This window comes from Camelina sativa, chromosome 10 (assembly GCF_030686135.1).
Source record: "Camelina sativa cultivar CO46 ecotype springtype chromosome 10, ASM3068613v1".
NCBI lineage: Eukaryota > Viridiplantae > Streptophyta > Magnoliopsida > Brassicales > Brassicaceae > Camelina > Camelina sativa.
The window spans coordinates 26,074,541-26,095,183 of record NC_141889.1 but is presented as its reverse complement, the minus strand read 5'-3'; the positions used below and the strand labels follow the sequence as shown (position 1 = coordinate 26,095,183).

Sequence of the window (20,643 nt, the reverse complement as noted above, 5' to 3'; positions counted from 1 at the left end):
GACTAATCTAGAGTTAAGCTTGTCTAGTAAAGTGTCTTTGTTGAGTGTGCAAGAAAGAGAGCATGGTTTGTGTCAGAGAGTTGTTAGCTTGCTTTTTAATTATAAGTATGTATGAAAAACAAGTAAGAGGTATGTAATTTCGATGATAGAAGTTTAAAAGAAAGAAGTTCTCTTACTCTCTGTTTTATCTCGGAAATCAAAACAAACAACAAATTAAAAAACTCAACATGGTATCAGAGCGTCACTGATCACTGGAACGACAACATGGCTCAAGAAGTCGGAAGAAAAAAGCTGGTGACCAAGAGGGACACCAAGCAAGAAAGAAGAAGCTCACCGGAGAGGGAGCCAAGAATGGCTGCATAGACAACAGAGGCAATGGAGAAAGAAAATCTTGTGGTCATTTCAAGACAAGAATTTAAGGAACCAAGTGAAGGAAACACTTGGCTGATCGACAGTGGGTGCACATATCACATGACAACAAACGAGAAACTCTTCAAGAAAATCAACAGAAACTTCAAAGTTCCAATTCGAGTTGAAAATGGAGCTGTGATGATGACTGGAGGAAAGGGAGAAATTGAGGTTGTGACGAGGAAAGGAAAAAGAGGCATTCAAGATGTTTTTCTTTTGCCTAAACTTGGCAAGAATCTGTTGAGTGTTCCCCAAATGATCACCAACGGATATCAAGTCACCTTCAAGAAAAACAAATGCATCATTCACGATCGTGCAGGAAAGAAAATGGAGGAAGTAGAGATGGTGAACAAGAGCTTTCATCTGAAGTGGCTCTCGAATGAAGAAACAACAATGGTGGCTAAAGATGAATCAACAGAGTTATGGCACAGACGCCTTGGACATACAGGACACTCAAATCTGAAGATCATGCAGTCAAAAGAAATGGTGACTGGCTTACCCAAGTTCAATGTGGAAGAAGGAAAGTGTGAAAGCTGCATCTTGAGCAAACACTGTCGTGACTCATTTCCAACAGAATCAGAAACAAGAGCCAAAGACAAGCTTGAACTCATTCACAGTGATGTGTGTGGACCGATGCAAAACGCGTCTATCAATGGCAGCAGGTACAAGAATGGTTTGGGTCTACTTCCTGAAAGCAAAATCAGAGGTATTTCCAACCTTCAAAAAGTTCAAGAATCTCGTCGAAAACAATGCAAAGTGCAGAATCAAGAAGCTAAGAACAGATAGAGGAACAAAGTATCTTTCTAGAGAATTTACAGAATTCCTAGAAAGAAATGGCGTTGAGAGGCAACTCACTGCACCATACTCTCCGCAGCAAAATGGAGTCTCAGAAAGAAGAAACAGGACTTTAGTGGAAATGCGAGAGCTATGATCAAAGCAAAAGATCTACCTCTAAAGTTTTGGGCTGAAGCTGGTCATGTTGCAGCTTATGCTCAAAATCGAACACCAACAAGAACTCTGAAGAATAAGACACCTTTGGAAGCCTGGAATGACTCAAAACCATCTTTAAGTCATATGAAAGTTTTCGGGAGTTTATGCTATGCTCACATACCTGATGAGAAAAGGAAGAAATGGGATGACAAGTCAAAAAGGGCTATATTTGTTGGATACAGTTCAGAAACGAAAGGGTATAGAGTGTATCTACTAAAGGAGAACAAGATTGACATTTCCAGAGACGTCATCTTCGATGAAGACAGTAAATGGGAATGGGAAAAGAAGGAAGTGATCAAACACTAGGATATCTCACCTGAACCAAAAGAAGATCAGCAAGCTGATGAGCCAAACTCAAGAGACAATGAAGCCAGAGGGAGAAGGAACGTTCTACCAAGTCCCTTAAATCTGAATTTTGACAGTCCTGGAGGCAGTTCAAGCCAACCAAACAGAAAGACTAGGTCAATTGATGACATTCTTCTCTCTGCTCCATACGCTGATGTTGAGTACTCAGGATTCATTGAAAGCTGCTACGCAAGTTCTGAAGAACCTGCATTGTTCGAAGAAGCTATAAAACACAAAGAATGGATACAAACAATGGAACAGGAGATAAAGATGATTGAGAAGAACAAAACATGGGAACTGGTCAAAAGACTGGTGAACAAGAACGTGGTGGGAGTCAAATGGATATTCAGGCTAAAAACTGATGCAGAAGGGAATGTAATGAAGCACAAAGCACGGTTAGTGGCTAAAGGGTTTACCCAACAACATGGGGTTGATTATATGGAGACCTTTGCTCCAGTCTCCAGACATGAAATGATCAGACTAATTCTTGTTGTTGTTGCTCATAGAAAATGGAAATTGTTTCAGCTTCATGTCAAATCTGCGTTCTTGAATGGCACACTGGAAGAGGAGATATATGCTGAACAACCAATCGGATTTGAGGAAGAAGGGAAAGAAGATCATGTTCTTCGTCTGCACAAGGCACTTTATGGTCTGAAGCAGGTTCCGAGAGCTTGGTACAGCCGGATTGATGAATTTTTCACAAGAGAAAATTTCAAGACAAGTGAAAACGATCATGCCCTGTACACAAGACAAAATCAAGGAAAATTGCTGGTAGTGTGCATATATATAGATGATCTCATTGTGACAGGAGACGATGAAGACATGGTGGAAGAATTTAAAGTGGCGATGAAGAATGAGTTTGAAATGTCTAACTTGGGGTTACTAAGCTACTTCCTTGGAATGGAAATCACTCAAAGCGATGAAGGAATATTCTTGTCTCAAGAGTGTTATTCAAAGAAGCTACTTAAGAAGTTCAACATGGAAGACTGCAAGATTATGAGCACTCCGCTGATGCCTCAAGTCAAAGATCTAGAAAAAGAAGAAGAAGTCTCGACTGATTCAAAGATTTACAGAAGTCTAGTGGGAGGTTTGCTCTATCTAATAGCTACCAGACCAAATGTGATGTTCTCTGCATCATATTTATCAAGGTATCTCAAAGAACCTAAGGTCAAACATCTTAAAAAAGCAAAGAGAGTCCTCAGATACATAAAGGGGATGATTGACATGGGAATGAGATTCACTGCAACTGTGGAACCAAAGTTGATAGGGTATTTAGACAGTGACTGGGGAGGTTGCAGAGAAGACCTGAAATCGACCACATGATATTGCTTTAGCCTTGGTTCAGCAATGTTCTCATGGCAAACAAGCAAACAAGACACGATTGCTCAGTCTACTGCAGAGGCATAATACATGGCGCTGTGTGCAGCAACAAATCAATCAGTATGGTTAAGGCGGTTACTAGAAGAGCTAAAATTCACACTCAAGAGGGAGTCTCTATCTACTGTGATAGTCAGTCAGCCATTGCAATAGAAAAGAATCCAGTGCAACATAGAAGGACCAAACATATTCATATCAAGTATCATGTCGTCATAGAAGCAGAGAGGAATGGAGATATTAAAGTGCAGTATTGCAAAAGTGAAGAACTTTGAAAGGTTTCGAGACAAGCTTGGTTTGAGTAACAAAATGGCAAGAGGGAGTGTTGACTGATGCCTATTTTGTACCCAAACCAAACTAAATGAATCAGAGAAACCAAGTGAAGAAACTAGTAGTTGCAGGTCAACGAAGTTGGTAAAAGTCATGATCAAACTTTTGTATTAGGTGTGAAACTAGACTAATCTAGAGTTAAGCTTGTCTAGTAAAGTGTCTTTGTTGAGTGTGCAAGAAAGAGAGTATGGTGTGTGTCAGAGAGTTGTAAGCTTGCTTTTTGATTATAACTATGTATGAAAAACAAGTAAGAAGTATGTAATTTCGATGATAGAAGTTTAAAAGAAAGAAGTTCTCTTACTTTCTGTTTTATCTCGGAAATCAAAACAAAAAACAAATTACAAAACTCAACAATAAGTCACACCTTACTCTGTTATGAAACTATTAAAATCCAGAGATCAAGATATGAAGACAATTTTTCACAATCATTTACACCAGTGGCAAATAATGCAAACAAATTACCAACATTTTTACCTCAAAACGCATCCCTCTTACTAATACTACTACTACAGAATCTTGAGTGCCAGTTTGAACTTTGAAGCAACGCAAGGTCAACTCAAGAGTGACACTATATAGGTAAAGACTATACTCTTTCTGAAGTTTAAGAGAATTTTAAAATTCTACCATAGAGCTCACATTTCTAAAGCTATCATCAAAGCTAATTTGCACTCAATGCAAACTAAAAAAACCGAAGAAAAATATTTTAAAAAAAAAAGGCACCTAAGACCATTTGCTTTGACTCTGAGACTTGTTGAAACTGTGCAATTTCCAGTAAAGCTCCTCCCCATCTCGTCAAACTCTACAAAACAAAAACCACACATCACACCATAGCAGTTGTGATGTTATATTAGCTGAGGATTTTAACAAACTAAAATAAAACAACATACAATTTCCTTTATCTGACTATGAGCCAGAGCTTGATTTAAGCATCCAAAAGTCGGGGGTTCTTCGTTACCGCATCTTGGTTTGGTTACTTGTGTGTTTTGTCGGTCCTTTCTTCCGCTTGATAGAGCTTCTCTTTCCACTTGCTCAATCAAATTTATTATCAACATCAACACATTAAAAGCGATGAATTACGACATGCGCAAGACATAAGATTTGTAAACAGAGCAAACAATAATCTTTTCAAACACTATTTCCAAATAACCAATACATTCTTCTTATTATTATTTTTTATGTTCCACACCATAATCATTACTTCATTACCAAACTACATCAGACAGCATATATATCAGTTGTGATGTTATAGCAGAGGATTTTAACAAACCAAAAAAAAAAAACAAGATAAATTATGGCTGCTTGAAACTTGGTAGGAACCATCGAGCTCTGGCGAGTTGTTGCTCTGACGAACAAACAAACTCGTGGAGCGGCTCCTCCATCTCCTGTGTCTCGAGATTAAAGACACAAATTTGAGTAGTGTTATTTTCATAACAAGTAGCATTGTAGTAGATGGAGTTTCTCTTAAAACCCACAATGTCATCATTAGCGAGCACAGTGATGCCTAGATCAAAAAGCATTTCCTCGTCGCCCAATGAATCAACTTGTTCATCATACTTGTTCAAGAAACCTGCCTTGTAGACGCGGAAGGACCAGAGCTGTACCCGTTGTTCATTCTTGACCAATTTTTCAACCTTGAGGACATCTCCGGTTACTCTGACTACAATTTTTGTGGCCCTAATCCGCCATGAATAATCCCTTGGTTGATAATCAAGTAAAGAGGTGCCGAAAGTAACACCACAGTAAAATGTTTCTTGCGGAATCTCTCTGGAGAAATCGAATATTTTGATATAACCACTACTATTACCAAAATAGTCATTTCGGAATCGGAAGTAGTAAAGCTTGTGATCTTTGTAAACCATCTGAGAAGAACAACTAGAACCTAGGGGAATTTGAAGCTGATTCCAGAACGCATCTCCTTTCTTGGAATAAACCACACTGCACCAATGGCCAAGTCCCCATACAACTACATACTCTTTAGTTTGCTCGTCAATCCAAAACACAGGGGAATGCATAATATCTTTAATACCTTTGAACTTCATTGGGAAGGGATCATGATCGTTTCGGTTTGAAATACAAAACCAACCTTCCGAGTTTCGCTCCAGCTTTGCCGTTCCACGTAGTGACTCCACCGGAGGTAAATAGATCCACTCGTTGGTAAAGAGATTCAAAATGTAGAGATCAGACCAATGGTCTATCATAAGGAACCAGTTTCCACATGTTGCTAAACAATAGCTCTTTGCGAATATGAACACCTCAGCTCGCATTCTGTAAAGCTTGCCTTCTTCCTCGGGATTGAACAGCATGCACCAATGGTTGTCGATCTTGTCGTCTTCGTCTGGCAAGAGAAACAGCCAAGGGATCTGCTTTATGGCCAAGCATCGTCTCGCAGCGGAGTACCAAGACCGACATACGGATTCAACTCGTCGTGAATCAGCAAAGCTAAGGCGTTCGAACACTGAATTCAACAGATCTGAAGGAAGCTCCGACCAGGAGCTGGATGAACTGCGTAACTGCTTCATCTCCAAGGCAAATTGACAATACTCTGACCCGACTCTATTAAATTAGGGTAGGTGCCTAAACCCTCAAATAGTATATTCAAGCCCATTACCCTACCATAAGGTTTTTCTTTTTTTGGGACAAAACCATAAGGTTTAAACTGGACCTGAACAACCGACACGTGATTACTTGACTTTTTAATCCTGTCGGTTAAATATGGCTGTTTAGGCCCGGTTAAAGCTTAGAGATTAACACGCATTTTTGCTTAAGAAAAGTGTATCATATATACGATGAGGTTACCATCGTTCATCCAATCGAATATTATTGAATTGACGCTTGTGATGATTTCTTGTTTGTGTAACAGATTCCACATGATGAACCTCTAATAATTTGGTCCACTATAAGTAAAGAAACCAAGTCACCAATCCATTTGAATGACCATTACTCGCATCGATGATCTTGCCACTATAATTTGTTGGTTTAAAGATGAATGATATATTTGCCTAGATCGAGATGTTACACAACACACAACGATGAAAGAGACATGTTTTACGTAAATCATATTATTTTTGTTACATATTTTAGAAATGGTTATAACAATTAAAATCCTGTGCATTGGCTCGGAATGATCCATTGCGGGTTCATATTTTTCTGGCCTTGGAGAAATAGCTTTAGATAATGCACCTTACTCTTTGTATTATTACAACAACTTGCATGTACTGTAGCTATCTCGCTTTGATTTTGTGGGTTTGGCTGACAAAACCTCCCAAAGTTAGCATCATCCAACAAGGTTACTTTCATACCAAGGGACTGGATTACATCGTTGCGCTTGACAATGTCACACAAGGATTGGTTTCCAGTTGCAGGATACAAAACCCTCTCTACGTCCAAGGCATTGAGTAATGCTATGTTTATATCATTGGACTTGGCAAAGAAGAAACCTCCTGTGTTTTCCACTGTTAAATGATTTTGTTGATGTTGATCACGCCCGCAAGCCACTGAGATTGGATTTTGTTGGTGGCAATGCATTAGAGGATTTCTTAGCCACATCACATCTGCTTCCTGAAGCCAAATTCAGACAAAATAAATATTAATCAGTGTTTTCAAAACTGTTAAAATAAATTTTAAAAACGCTATATCAATCACTTAAAGAGAACTCACCGTGAACATTATGTTGTAGCCGATTTTTAGAATCTCGTTAACCAAAAACTTCTTGCTCCAACCGGTAACAAGACCATCCGAATTTAAAGATTCTGACTTTTTTGTCGAGTCTCTATAAAGATAACAATGTGGGTGGGCACGAAGACAATATCTAAGAGCTTGATCATCTAAAGCCACAACGATCAAATGGTTCAGCAAGTGTTTGGTTCTTTCTCCAATCCGAAAACTCTCAAGGAACAGATCAAGAATGGATTCAGGTTTTGCCCATTCTTGATCCACCATGGTAATAATCACTACCCTGTCTTCGTTAGCTACTTTTTTTAGTAGACTCGATAGGCCTGGAAATTCCTATGACCAGAGAATTACCAAAATCTATCAATAATAATGTTAATTACAGAATTTTTTTTAAAAAGCATTATAAATGGGATATTCATAATCTTGATCTTACAGGTTGAAGATGTGAGAATTCTGGTCCTCTGATAGTACCCATGTATGGAGCACAAGAGAGATGATGAGACAACAACCAGAGAATGATCAAGAGAAGGCAACATATGACAAGGTACGGTGACTTCAGTATCCTTGCAATCGTCATTTTTTGTTCTTTTGAGTTTTGACTGGCAAAATCTTACAATATTAAAAACCTTGAAAGTCCAACATACTGTTTATGTTCTTTTGTTTTGTCATATTTGTTTTAATGGTGATTACAATGAATACTTTGAATAGAGAAGAAGGTGGATAATGCAGAATCTGGTTGTAATCAATTTCCTTTTGCTTCCAAATCCATATTTGCAAAGTAACATTTGGTTAGATTTTACATTAAATTGAGATTCTCTCTTTTATGACAAATTATTGCACTTTGCACCTTACAGAACTTATCACCCAAACTTTTGTTTTTGACTCAATTAGAGATTGTTACTAGAGATCTTTTCTCTAAATTTACTTTCACTTTTTAATCATTTGTTTTCTGATTTTCAGATTTTTTTCCAAGTATGTATTAAATTACTTTCTACATTAAAGTGAGTTGACTATATATACCGACCGTGTATTTCATGGATTTATTGACTTTTTTAGATTACACTGAATGCACCCTTTAGAATGTCTCTCTTATGTTTAAATAAATTATATCTTCCAATACAAAAGGAAGCTAACTGTCTTGCCGATGGGTTAGCAAATTATGCTTTTACGTTGCCGCTTGGTTTTCATTCGTTTAATGTTTCTCCTTTTGCTGTTGAGTCGCTTTTGCGCGATGATGGTATTGGGTCTATGCGCCCAAGATATATTCGTTTGTAATTTCCTCTAATTTAATAAATAGGAGACTAGTCTGCCGTTTTCTACCAAAAAAAAAATTACATCTTGCAATATATAAAATAGAAAGTGACTTATGGCAATCCACAGATAGCCAATTAGGGAAACAAAACCAATCATTTGTACTTAAACCGAAATATATATTTAAACCGGTGATGATGTCTCAGTAGCAAATGTTTAGAACTTTGATTAATTAAAATTGGTTTGATAGATAAGCAATGTAAAAATACTACGTAGATAAGATTTGACACGTCAGACCCAAAATATATCTGATGAAAATGGATAAGAATACTGTATATAATGTTGAAACTTGAACGCATTCGTTTTCTTTTAAAATGTTCTCGACCTTTTGTTTCTTTAATTTATATCCAACTTGAGTTTTAATATCACTCACATAGTCACATCTATAGACAACGTTAAGAATATATACTTTTTTCTTTAACAGTGAAGTTCTAGCGACATTAAGTGTTATAACATAAATCATCCCTTAAAAATTCGAATTAACAAAGACTCAAATTCCCTCCCAAAAGAGTTCTTGAAACACAAGTAAGCTAAGTTATCACAATTTGGTGTTACAACTATATACTAAATATATTGTACATTTTCTTGTAACATTTTATTAATCATGTCATTCTAAAAAAAATAAAATCAGATGACTTATATAAAGTTAGTTCTTTATATATCCAAATTTCTTTTGAAATGATCATATATATGTGCGTGGGATGATTGTTTTAAAAAGGTGAGAAGATGGCAAAATCATGACTAAGTGGGTAGTGTATGATCACATATGTTTGAAGAAAATAATTTGAAATTTTTGTATGTTTTAATAGCATGCTATTGAAAATGATTTATTATTATCAATTATGCGTAAAATCTCATTTTCAATTATTTAAACTTTTGCCACCATATAATTTCTACAAACAAACCTCCACCATTTGGTTATTTAGCAAATTCACCAATAATTTTTTTAATTACAGTCTGACTGATTGCATATATCTACAATATTGTCACTGCCATTAATATATATGGTCAAGTTTGAAACACACTATTATCGTGTATTACCAATTAATTAATTAATAATATTATTGGTATACAAAAGGAACATTTGAAAACTAAATATTGGGTATGACCCGAAGACTAAAAAAACTGGTCATTCTCTTGCATATTCTGATCAACTAAACCTACCTATTCCTTAAATAAATCTTATCGCCAATGTTTCTCTAGTTCATGTTAATTGCTGAAAAATAGTATTAATTTGTTTTTAAATCTTTTGGTCACTATCACCCCATCCCCCAAGTCCAGGAATTACATAACAAACATGTCAAGAGTGTACGTATCTGGTCGGCCATAGGCGGTGAGTCGACGCCGTGTTCAATACTACCATCTTTTTTTTATTTTCATTTTTCCCAGTTTTAAAACAATATTATCGTCAATATCTTTGCCTAACTTCATACTCAAAAGGAAATATGCAAATCTCGATATATCTAATTATTTTAATACCGCGTTCTTCAAATTCATCGTGAAGAGACTTCTAATTTGTTATTCATAAAATATAATAAGTGTTGGAAATCATGAATTTGGTAAGTTGTTACGCTTTCGCATAGATTAAACTTTACAAAATTTATCACCTTGACTAACAATCCAACCTAGCATTTTGGAATAGAAACATGCGTATTGGACCATTGGTTAAAGGTGGGCGGATCGTTCCATAAATAAATCCATTGCACATGATAATGTTTTGTGTGTGTATTTAATGTATCTTTAACTGCTTGTGCAATTGGTTCATTCAACATTTATCATGAATATATGGATGCATCTCTGTTTGTCCAAAATATATACTCCCTTTATATTAGAAATGATGATTTTCTAAGAGTTTCACATAAATTAAAAAAAAACATTTAATGTTTAGCTATATATATATGAATTATATATATTTTCATAGTAGATATATATGCCATATATATATATTATAATATATTTTCATAACTATTAACCAATAATAATTCATCAAAAATTTAAATTCTCAATTAATGATTCTTAAAATTTATAATTTTCTAGCATTAATTGATAAAAATATACAGAAAATCATTTTTTGTAATACAAGAAAAATTATAGAAAATCATCATTTATAGTACATACGGAGTAATTATATCTTTCAGTTGCCGGTAATACTGAAACGACCAGATCCGTTTTTTTTTAATAATAAATAATAATAATATAAATAACTATGACTAGTGGTCTCATACCCACTAGCTACCTAACCACAATCACAAACAACAGCGGAATAACAATACCAATTAAATAACCAACTGAACCAATAATCCAATATTAATCCATAATAGAATAACCAACAACCAATCCTAACCATTTCAATGTCAAACAACAGGAAACCAAGGAACCGACAACCTAATAAGTTCTAAAGACCCAACTCTAGCAACCTAGCAATGCCAGACAACATCCAATCGAGTCCCTAGAACATCTTCCTCTTCATTGTCTTGATTCCACGATCACACTTTGCCTTTATCTGCACCACAAACACAAATTGAGATGCATGAGTATTTGATAAATACTCAGTGAGGCAATCCTCCCATCTACTGGGCTATAGACACAAGCAATAAGATCTCTCATACCACAAACAACAACAATAAAACAAACCAGGAACATGAACAAGTGACCCGACACGATCCGGTTACTATCAGAATGGTGTCGACCGATACCATAAGGTGTTGACCGACACTGGACATCTGGTGTCTACCAACACCACTTGGGTGTCGACCGACACCTGCTCGACACCCCCAAAACCCTAACGGTGTCGACCGACACCTCCACATGGTGTCGACCGACACTCGCTAAGTTCCCGAGTCGTCCTCGCGTTAGTGTCGACCGACACCACTGTCGAGCAGTGATTTCCTTCGAACAGAATCTCCAAATCTCGCCTCCAAACTTCTCCTCTTCGTCCCACACCATCCCAGGAACGAATCCAAGCCTCAGGAGCTACGAAAAACTCACAAACAACCAAAAACAAACAACAAAAAAACACACAATATCACAGAAACAGAGATCTTAGCTTAGATAAGCCATGGTCATGCACTCACCTTAGCCAACAAAGAGATCTAAGCCCAAAGGATGAAGCTACCATCACAGAAACCTTCCCACCACGTTCCTAGCCTTGGATCTTCACTCTCACAGCAAGATCTCTCCAAAAATGCCTTCAAATCTCACAAACTCTCACAAGAACTCCTAGAAACTGTTTTCTCCTCTTTCTCTCTCAAAAACAACAAACGGCGACCAAGACAAAAAATAAAACACAACCTAGGTCGTTTTCCCACTTAAATATCTCGGTTCAATAGTTTTTCCTAAACCAAACCGGTCCAAATCGATAATTAAATCAATCTGGTCGGACCAGAAATAAGTGGTGTCGACCGACACCACATGAGTGTCGATCGACACCCACCCCCAAAACGCAGAGTTTTGGTTCGCGAGCGTTACAAATACGAAAGTTATTCTTAAGAGAGCTCTTACCGTATTTCGATTTCTACTTGTTGCTGTTTGGTTTGTACATATAGACCTTGTAAAGAAAATTTCTACACTATATAGAATTTCTGCCTGAAATTATAAGACTATGCTCATTGGTTATACAAGTGAGAGGGTTTTAAAATAGTAGATAAATATAAATAAGAACAAAAATTAGTTTTAGTAGTTGAACAATATAGATCCCGGATTTACAAACATCTCTGTCAAGACATAAAAGTGGCTGAAAGACACAAAATCTATACTGTTCTTATTTTTTATTTTTTTCTGTTTTTACATACACTCAAATTACCGATGGTTGCCCTAAGTGTGTTTAACTGTTTGTGTTGTGATCAGTAATCTTTTCCTTTTATCATGTCAATCATGAGAGAAAGAAACCAAAAAATAAATAAAAAGCAAAAAACAAAAAACTCACATGAACCATTAGATACGTGTCTAATTCATGAGACCAGCCAGTTGGAATTAGATCTGATCACAAGATCGTCGTCAAATAGGGACTCTACATATGTGTCACATGGTTTTCGCAGATGCCAAGTGTGTAGCTTCTTTCTGTATTGGCCCATTCCTGACCAAACTTATGTACAACACATTATTTGGTTGGCTCCATTATTTATTAGTTTCATAATTATTTTCTAACCAAGAATTTTCTTATATTACCAATTAACTAAGTTTTCTATCTGCCGTCAGTATTCGAATTTGTAATCTTTAATTCTCTTATTATGTAAACTAGTTGAATTACCAACACCTTCTAGATTATCTGATAGAGTACTCCTCTTCATATATAGTATGTTTTTCATTTGTTTTTTGTTGGGTTGTATGCCACACCTTCTTTTATATATTGTATGTTTCCGTATATTTTTCATATTTGGTTATGGGATATTCCAATCTCGTCCATTTCATATACTGATATACATTTACGAATATGTATAACTAAATAGTATTTGACAACGATCGATGTATTAAACAAAACATCGAATCATCTTAAGGTTGTTTTGCTTCTCTTGTTTATAAAAAATAAATATTATTTTCCAATTGGTAATATTTATTTGGTCAAATATTTATTTTCAATCAGACGTTTTGGGGCCGGGACATATTAAATCACGTGTGTGGAGAATAAATTGATTAGAGATAAAATATTCGTACAAGGAAATTAATTGTAAAAGTGGCTGTTAGATTACCTCAAGGGTCGGAATTATTCTGAACGTTGGATCTTTAAGATGATCGAACGAGTGTGATTAGTTTAACGTGTTTAAAGCTTATTGGTCACAAAGGTTTCTGCTGATCTGTTAGATATAATGGCTGAGTTGTCGCTTGACACAAGTCACCAGTTTAACAGAAGCTGTTGTGGTCACTTGGTTGGTTTGTACGCAACCAAATGGCTGATTTATGGATAACTAAGTTTATGAATTAGAAGAAACACAAATTATTCATCTTATTTTCCAATTGGTAATTTATTTACTTTTCTTCATATTTTTCAAAGTGAATGAAAAAGTTTTAAGCGACATTTATATTAAAACGGATGATATTACATGGGACAAAAAAAAAAAGAAAGAAGAGAAGCTACTTATTTCGGGTATTGTGTAATATTATAAATTTAATGAAAAATAAATGAATTGGAAATTAAAAGAAGAGTGTCGATTTCTTGTTTTTGATCTACCATGTCCATGTGTTCACAAGCAACCGAAACAAAATATTGTTTATGAACTAACAATACTACAAAAAAAAAATGAAATCCATGTCGTCGGCGAACCGCTGGTTCCCTGAGATTCGAGTTTCCGGCAGCAATCCAGCTTCAGCGAAAGCTGAAGGTGGCTCAAATCGACCCCCTCCCTTCCCTCCCGACCCCCCAGACAATTCCCCACTCATCTCCTTCTCTGACTTCCCCCCTCTCACCCCCACTTCTCCCTCCTCTCTCTCGCCCCTAACCAAAACTGATTATGTCGACCCAGAGCGAGTAATCCTAGCACTTCCTGCTCTTCACAAATCAACTCCTGTGGTAGTAAACCCCCAGGCTCAAGCTATCCTTAACTCATACAACCTCTCCTTGGCCCCAAAACCTAGATCTGCAAACACTGCTACAGTGTCACAAGGAAAAACTGTAGCCCAGACTGATGGTCTCCTTACCAAATCCCCACCAAAGGTTACCCGTCTCTTACTAAACCCTTTCCACCCCAAAACCTTGTCGCAAGAGACTCAAGAGGAACACGCCCAACTGAACCCTTCCCATCCCGAACCTTTGGCGCAAGAGACTCAAAAGGTACAAGCCCAACAATCTTCTCAGCCATCTGTTATTCCCCCTTTGACTTCCTGTAATCAAGAGAAAACCCGTCCAACTATAGCCTCAAGCTCAAGCTCGTTACCTCGTTGTCCTGGTGATCCTTCAGGTGCCATCTCTCCCGAGGGTCCTCTGTTACCCTCCCCACCATCCTCTGCCCCAGTAACTGTTACTCAAACCCATCAGTTGGAGAAGAGTCATCAGTCAGTTCAACAACAAACCTCAAGCTCAAGACCTGAAACTTTGGCTCAGAAACTTAAGAAAAGTGCAGATAGAACCCTAACCCGCTTGGCCCCTGTAGACTATTCCCCAGAAGGGAAGCTTCGCATTGTCATTCCAGATGCAGTCTTCCAAGAGGGAGCCGAGCTTCACAAAGATTTCATCATCGGCACCTTCAAAGGAAGGCTCCCACCCTACAAACAAATTCATAGTGTGCTTAGCCACATGTGGGGAAGAGGCCAAAGGCTAGAGATTCACCTAAACCATTCAAAAAACTCAATGTTAGTCAGGCTGCCCAATGAATTCATTCGAACTAAAGTTTTAGAGAAAAAACTGTGGTACATTGGAGACAGCATGTTTCTCGTGGCTCAGTGGAATGCTTCTGGAGGTGAGAACATGAATTTGGATGCCATCCCCATTTGGGCGCACCTAAAGGGCATGCCTTTTGACTTAATGCACCACAAAGGAATAAGTCTTGTGGCTGGTCTAGTGGGTGAACCTAAAGAAATGGATGAGTTCACTAGGAACCTCGTCAGTCTTTCAGAAGCCCATGTTAAGGTCGAGAGAAACTTAACTGAACCCCTCCCCTCTTCGGTGGAGATTCAACGAGAAAGTGGAGAAATAATAACAATCTCAGTCGAGTATCCTTGGGTTCCCCCCACTTGTTCTCACTGCAAAGATATAGGTCACGTAATTCGCTATTGTCCCTCAGTTGCACCGTCCTGGGTCCAGAAACAAAAGACTAATGAAAAACCTCTTCCCAAAGGACATAATGCGGAAACACCACCTTTTCATGCTCCCACGAGTAGTTCTATCCCTGACCCTGGAGCTTCCTCTGGTCTCTCTTCAGGTTGCTCCCCCCTTCCTCCTTCCCCACCCACCTCTCTTGTTTCAGAAACCCTTCCTCCTGCTGTTCAGTTTTCCGTACCTCAGGAGAAAACCACTACTAATCACCCTATCCGACCCCAATCCAAAGCAAAAGCTAGGAAACCACCCACTACACAAAACAAGTCCACTCCCTTGCGAAACAACTCCATCCCAATCTCCACTAACCCTTTTGACATCCTAACTAATCAACCACCGCCTTCCCAAATTCCAAACCCATCCTCAGAAACACCTCCATCCCCAAATGTCTTGCCTAACCCGCCTAACCCACCTACTTCCCCCCTCCCGCCTTCAGCCATGCAAATTGACCCACCTACCTCGTCTGACCCTAATAGTCCTACTCTGGCGAATCTCCCACATAAGGGAGAGGATCCAAATCACCTATAATTTTCTCATTTTCCTATGTATATACGGCCCTTTTTTTGGAACGTTCGTGGTCTAAATGACCCGGATAAACACAGGCCTTTTGTTAACTGGCTAACTATGCATAAGCCTACTTTTGGAGCTATCTTAGAAACCCACATAAAGGAACCAAATTTGAACCGAGTGATGAACCTTGCTTGCCCAGGGTGGCATTACACTTCAAACCACTCTTCGGACGAAGATGGTAGAATAGTCCTCATCTGGCGTCAGCCTGCCACAGTCTCAGTCCTGCATCAAACAAAGCACTTGATCACAGCGGAAATTTCAACCAATGGTCATCGGTTTTACTTTACTGCCGTCTACGCCCCTAACCTAGGTGAAGAGCGAACTGACCTTTGGTGTGAAATGTTGAGCCTCCATCAAAGATTTCAGCTGGACACGGCTCCTTGGTTGGTAGGAGGGGACTTTAATCAAATAATTCATCCAGCCGAACACTCAAGTCCCTTTGTAAATCACTTAACCTCGCGTATGGTTGAGCTTCGTGACTGCCTCCTGCAACTTGAGCTCCTCGATGTACGCTATCAAGGCCCAAACTTCACCTGGACAAACAAGAACCCGTCAAACCCCATTGCAAAAAAACTAGACAGGTTATTGGTGAACAATCCATGGTTAACGTGTTACCCTGATAGTGTAGCTACTTTCTTAGCCCCAGAAATCTCAGACCACTCTCCTTGCATCCTTAACCTCAATGCAAACCTCCCCACCTCAGGGACCAAACCTTTCAAATTTTTCAATTTTCTCACCAAGCATCCCCTGTTTACCCAAACGGTTGAAGCTGCTTGGATTCTTGCTGGAAACTCCACTTCTCGGGAAATATGTTTGTCGACACTAAGTGCAAAACAAAAAACTCTAAAAAGAGCGTTAAAAACACTTTCTCGAGAGAACTTTTCAAATATTCAAATCAGAGTGAGAGAAACTAACCTTTTGCTTCAAGCTATGCAGGTACAATCCATGTCATCCCCTTCAACCACTTTGTTCCAACAGGAGAGAGAACTACAATCCAAATGGGAGTTTCTGCGACAAATCGAAGAGGCTTACTTCAGGCAGCGGTCGCGCATCAACTGGCTCAAAGAAGGGGACTTAAACACGGCTTACTTCCACCGGATCACTCAGCTTCGGAATGCATTCAACGCCATCAGATCCTTCACAACTCTCTCTGGTACACTGGTCGACAATCCCATTGAGATGAGCTATATGGCAGTTAGTCACTTCCGGTCAATCCTTGGTCCTCTGATTTTGCCTCCTCTTACCATTTCCCCAGCCTGGATTCAGTCTCGAATCAATTTTCGTTGCTCTCCTGCACTAAAACAATCAATGGTCACCTTACCATCTATGGAAGAGATTCGAGTAGTGATGTTTAAGCTAAATGCAAATAAAGCGGCAGGGCCTGATGGCTATACCTCTGCTTTCTACAAAGCGAGTTGGGAGATTCTGGGTCAGGAAGTCCAAGGTAGCATCCTCAAGTTCTTTCAAACTTCTTTCCTCCCTTCGGCAATCAATGCAACAACTCTTGCTCTGATTCCAAAAACTCCAGGCGCCACTCTAGTGTCGGATTTCAGGCCCATTTCATGCCTCAATACCCTCTATAAGGTCATCTCCAAACTGTTAGTTTCTCGACTTCAGCCAGTTCTCCCGGATCTGATCCAAAGGAACCAGTCTGCATTTATAAAAGGAAGACTGTTAGTAGAAAATACATTGCTAGCAGCAGAGCTTGTTAATGGCTACCACAAAGAAAAAGGACCAAAGCGCATTACAATAAAGGTCGACATAGCAAAAGCATTCGACACAATACGATGGGAGTTTATCTTCAGCTGTCTGCGAGGCATTGAAATCCCTGAACTCTACATTCGTTGGTTGCAAGCCTGTATCTGCACCCCTTCTTTCTCAGTGGGTTTCAACGGTAATGTGCACGGGTATTTCAAAGGCTCCAGAGGGTTGCGGCAAGGAGATCCGCTCTCTCCTTACCTCTTCGTCATTGCTATGAACTGTCTCTCGTTCATGCTTGACCAAGCTGCACAAGGAGGCAAATTTCACTATCACCATAAATGTCAAAATCAAAAGCTAACTCACTTATGCTTTGCAGATGATTTGCTTATCTTCGTAGATGGCTCGCTAAACTCACTGCAAAGCGTTCTTCAAGTCTTAAAAGAGTTTGAAGAAGTCTCGGGCTTAGCAATTAGCCTCCCAAAGACAAGTTTCTTCACTTCTGGCCTCTCGGACCCTGAAATCAATCAAATCAAGTCAGAAACAGGCTTATCTCACGGTCAACTCCCAATCCGCTACCTAGGAGTTCCCCTCTGCACAAAGAAACTCACCCTTTTAGACTGTGCTCCGCTTATCCAAAAGGTGAAAGGCAGATTTAATGCGTGGTCAACTAAGACCCTTTCCTTCGCAGGCAGACTCCAACTGTTAAATACAGTCATAAACGGGATCACAAACTTCTGGTCCTCTGCGTTTGTACTGCCAAAGAGATGCATTAATATCCTGAACTCTTTGTGTGGTGCGTTCTTGTGGAAAGGAACTACGGAGGGCCATCACTCAGCAAGGGTGGCTTGGGCGACGGTAACAGCTGCAAAAAGTGAAGGAGGGTTAGGAATACGGGATCTGAAAAGTTGGAACAAGGCATGTATGATCAAACTTATCTGGCTCCTTTTCTTTTGTTCAGGCTCTGTTTGGGTAGCTTGGTTTAGAGGATCTGTTCTCTCGGGTAATCTTAGTAACTTCTGGACGCGGAAGCCAAACACCAAGTATTCCTGGCTCGCGAATAAACTCCTAAAAATGAGAGAAGAGATTTACCCCTGGATCAAGTTGAAAGTGGGAAATGGAAAAAATTGTAGTTTTTGGAGTGACCATTGGTCGAAACTGGGAAGAATGTCAACCTACCTCCACCGTGAAGGCATTTTAGGAATCCCGAAAGGAGCCACTTTAGCGGACTTATGGCATCGAGGAGCATGGAGGTTGCCTCCTGCACGGTCAGAAACGCAGGTCAACTACCACATAGAGCTCTCAACTATTCATCTTTCAGACGATCCTGACACACATACTTGGTGGATTGACGATCAATTAAAGGATGCCCACTCAACAGGAAAAATATGTCAAGCCCTCAAATGTAACCTCCCTACGGTTTCATGGCATAAGGTAGTTTGGTTCTCTAGAGGGATCCCGAAACATAAATTTCTCACATGGCTATTTGTGTTGAATCGAAACCCTACTCGGGACAGACTAAGAGAATGGGGACTGCAAGTCGACCCAGTTTGCTTACTTTGCAATGGCGAGGATGAAAGCCGAGACCATCTCTTCTTTAACTGCCCTTTCAGCTGGACCATCTGGCACACCACAGCTCGCCGCTGCTCACATAATGCAATTCGATCATGGAATGGAACAATTCAGAGCCTTATCTCCCTCAGAGGAAGTCGAAACGCCAGGTTACTGCTCCTCATCGCTTGGCAAGCCACGATCTATGCCCTATGGACAGAGAGGAACCATCGACTTCACAGAAACTCTTTCAAATCGGCGGATCTTATCATCCGTCAGATTGACACCTTGATCAGAAACAGAGCCTTAAGTTTCCGCGACTCAAATCCTGCCCTCACCTCATCTATACTTCTCCAATGGTTCGCAGGATCAGCACACTGACCAGGTTTGAAACCCTAATCGCCCCTGGAGGCCATGAGATCTAAAGCTCGAAGATTTTTCTCTCTCAATCATTGATGGCTATTGAAGGTGGTTTGAAGTGTCTATACCGCCCAACCGTCTATCTGGTTCACTCCTAACTATTTGGTTCAATTTTAACTCCTCGGTTCAATATTGGTTCTGTCCTAATTATGGGTTTAAATTTAGCTACTACTTAATTAGAGTTTTCACAATTTGAGCTTCCTTTTGGACCTCGCCCTGTAAACATTTTGTTTCTCTCTCTTTTTTTAATTTGAATGCCCTTTAACAAAAAAAAAAAAAAACAAAATATTGTTTATGTCCTCTAGTGCAAATTGTAGAGTATTCTATGATTATTTATGGACGATATAGTTTGAATATCATTAATTTATAAATGAAAACAGAAAAAAGATTTGTATATGATGCCTTGGGGATCCACATGCAACCGTCAATGTCGATTCAAAAAGGAAAAGTATGGGAGCGTTGGTCTGTGCAAGAACTTCATGAAAATTTGTTAAAACTATTTATTTCTAAATGATTGATGATATATTTATAAATTAAATAACTTATGTTAGAGAAATTTGGGAAAATAGTATTTGGACTTCTACATGCATTTTTGACACTTTTTAAAGCTTTTTTGGGGGTCAAAATACACCTTTTAAAGCTATGATATGAATATTTGTAATTTTCTAAATGGTTTTCGAATTTGGTTTTTGGTTGATTTTTTTTACTATACATACATGATACATTTATAAAGTTTGTTGTGATATGTGTATATGTGTGCTTATAATATGATTACATATATTTTTAAGGATAAAACTGTCATAAATAGTGTAAAAAGTGTTTTCTAGAAAGAAAAAAAAAATGTCATAATCACTGATGATTTCTATTAAAAATGTTATTATGCACAATACTTTACTTCCTAGTACTGTTACTTTTCTACAAAAAGAATGTAAAAGGGTGAAATGTAAGAAATGGTAAAGTGAAAAACGACGCGCCCAAAGATTTTGGAACTATCCACGTAAACCATTTTATGCCTGCCATAAAACTCTTAATTCACCTCAATAGTGTATATATATTTTAAAAAATAGTGGATACATACAAATAATTTAGTACGGTGTTATATAAGAAACTAGAATTCCTTCCTTCTTTCAACTTTACGTCGAAATCACAAATCGATTTATGATTTGTATATTGAGGAAAATAGAAAATTGAGTATTAATAATAGCTAGATAATAGTCAATTTCTAC

General features: G+C 38.5%; 1 protein-coding gene and 1 pseudogene across 2 annotated transcripts; both read right to left on the bottom strand.

Annotated features, from left to right (window-relative positions):
- Positions 1 to 4,582: 4,582 nt before the first annotated feature.
- Positions 4,583 to 6,012, bottom strand: LOC104720668 (putative F-box protein At4g22165 pseudogene; annotated as a pseudogene). The gene has a single exon (XR_015569290.1). The product of XR_015569290.1 is annotated as a putative F-box protein At4g22165 pseudogene (transcript).
- A 402-nt stretch (positions 6,013 to 6,414) lies between these two features.
- LOC104720667 (uncharacterized protein At4g15970-like) lies at positions 6,415 to 7,823 on the bottom strand. Its single transcript, XM_019230813.2, has 3 exons — positions 7,553 to 7,823; positions 7,105 to 7,452; positions 6,415 to 7,005 (listed from the first exon to the last, which is right to left on the bottom strand). Exons 1-3 carry the CDS (start codon positions 7,694 to 7,696, stop codon positions 6,544 to 6,546), a joined length of 954 nt encoding a protein of 317 aa, XP_019086358.2. The 5' UTR covers positions 7,697 to 7,823; the 3' UTR covers positions 6,415 to 6,543.
- Between the last annotated feature and the right edge of the window lie 12,820 nt (positions 7,824 to 20,643).

Excerpts from the sequence above, each read along its gene's own strand:
- LOC104720667 (XM_019230813.2), bottom strand. The coding sequence starts at position 7,696 with ATGACGATTGCAAGGATACTGAAGTCACCGTACCTTGTCATATGTTGC. Across the intron at positions 7,453-7,552 it reads AATTCTCACATCTTCAACCT|GAATTTCCAGGCCTATCGAG; the intron begins GTAAGATCAAGA and ends CTCTGGTCATAG. Across the intron at positions 7,006-7,104 it reads GCTACAACATAATGTTCACG|GAAGCAGATGTGATGTGGCT; the intron begins GTGAGTTCTCTT and ends ATTTGGCTTCAG.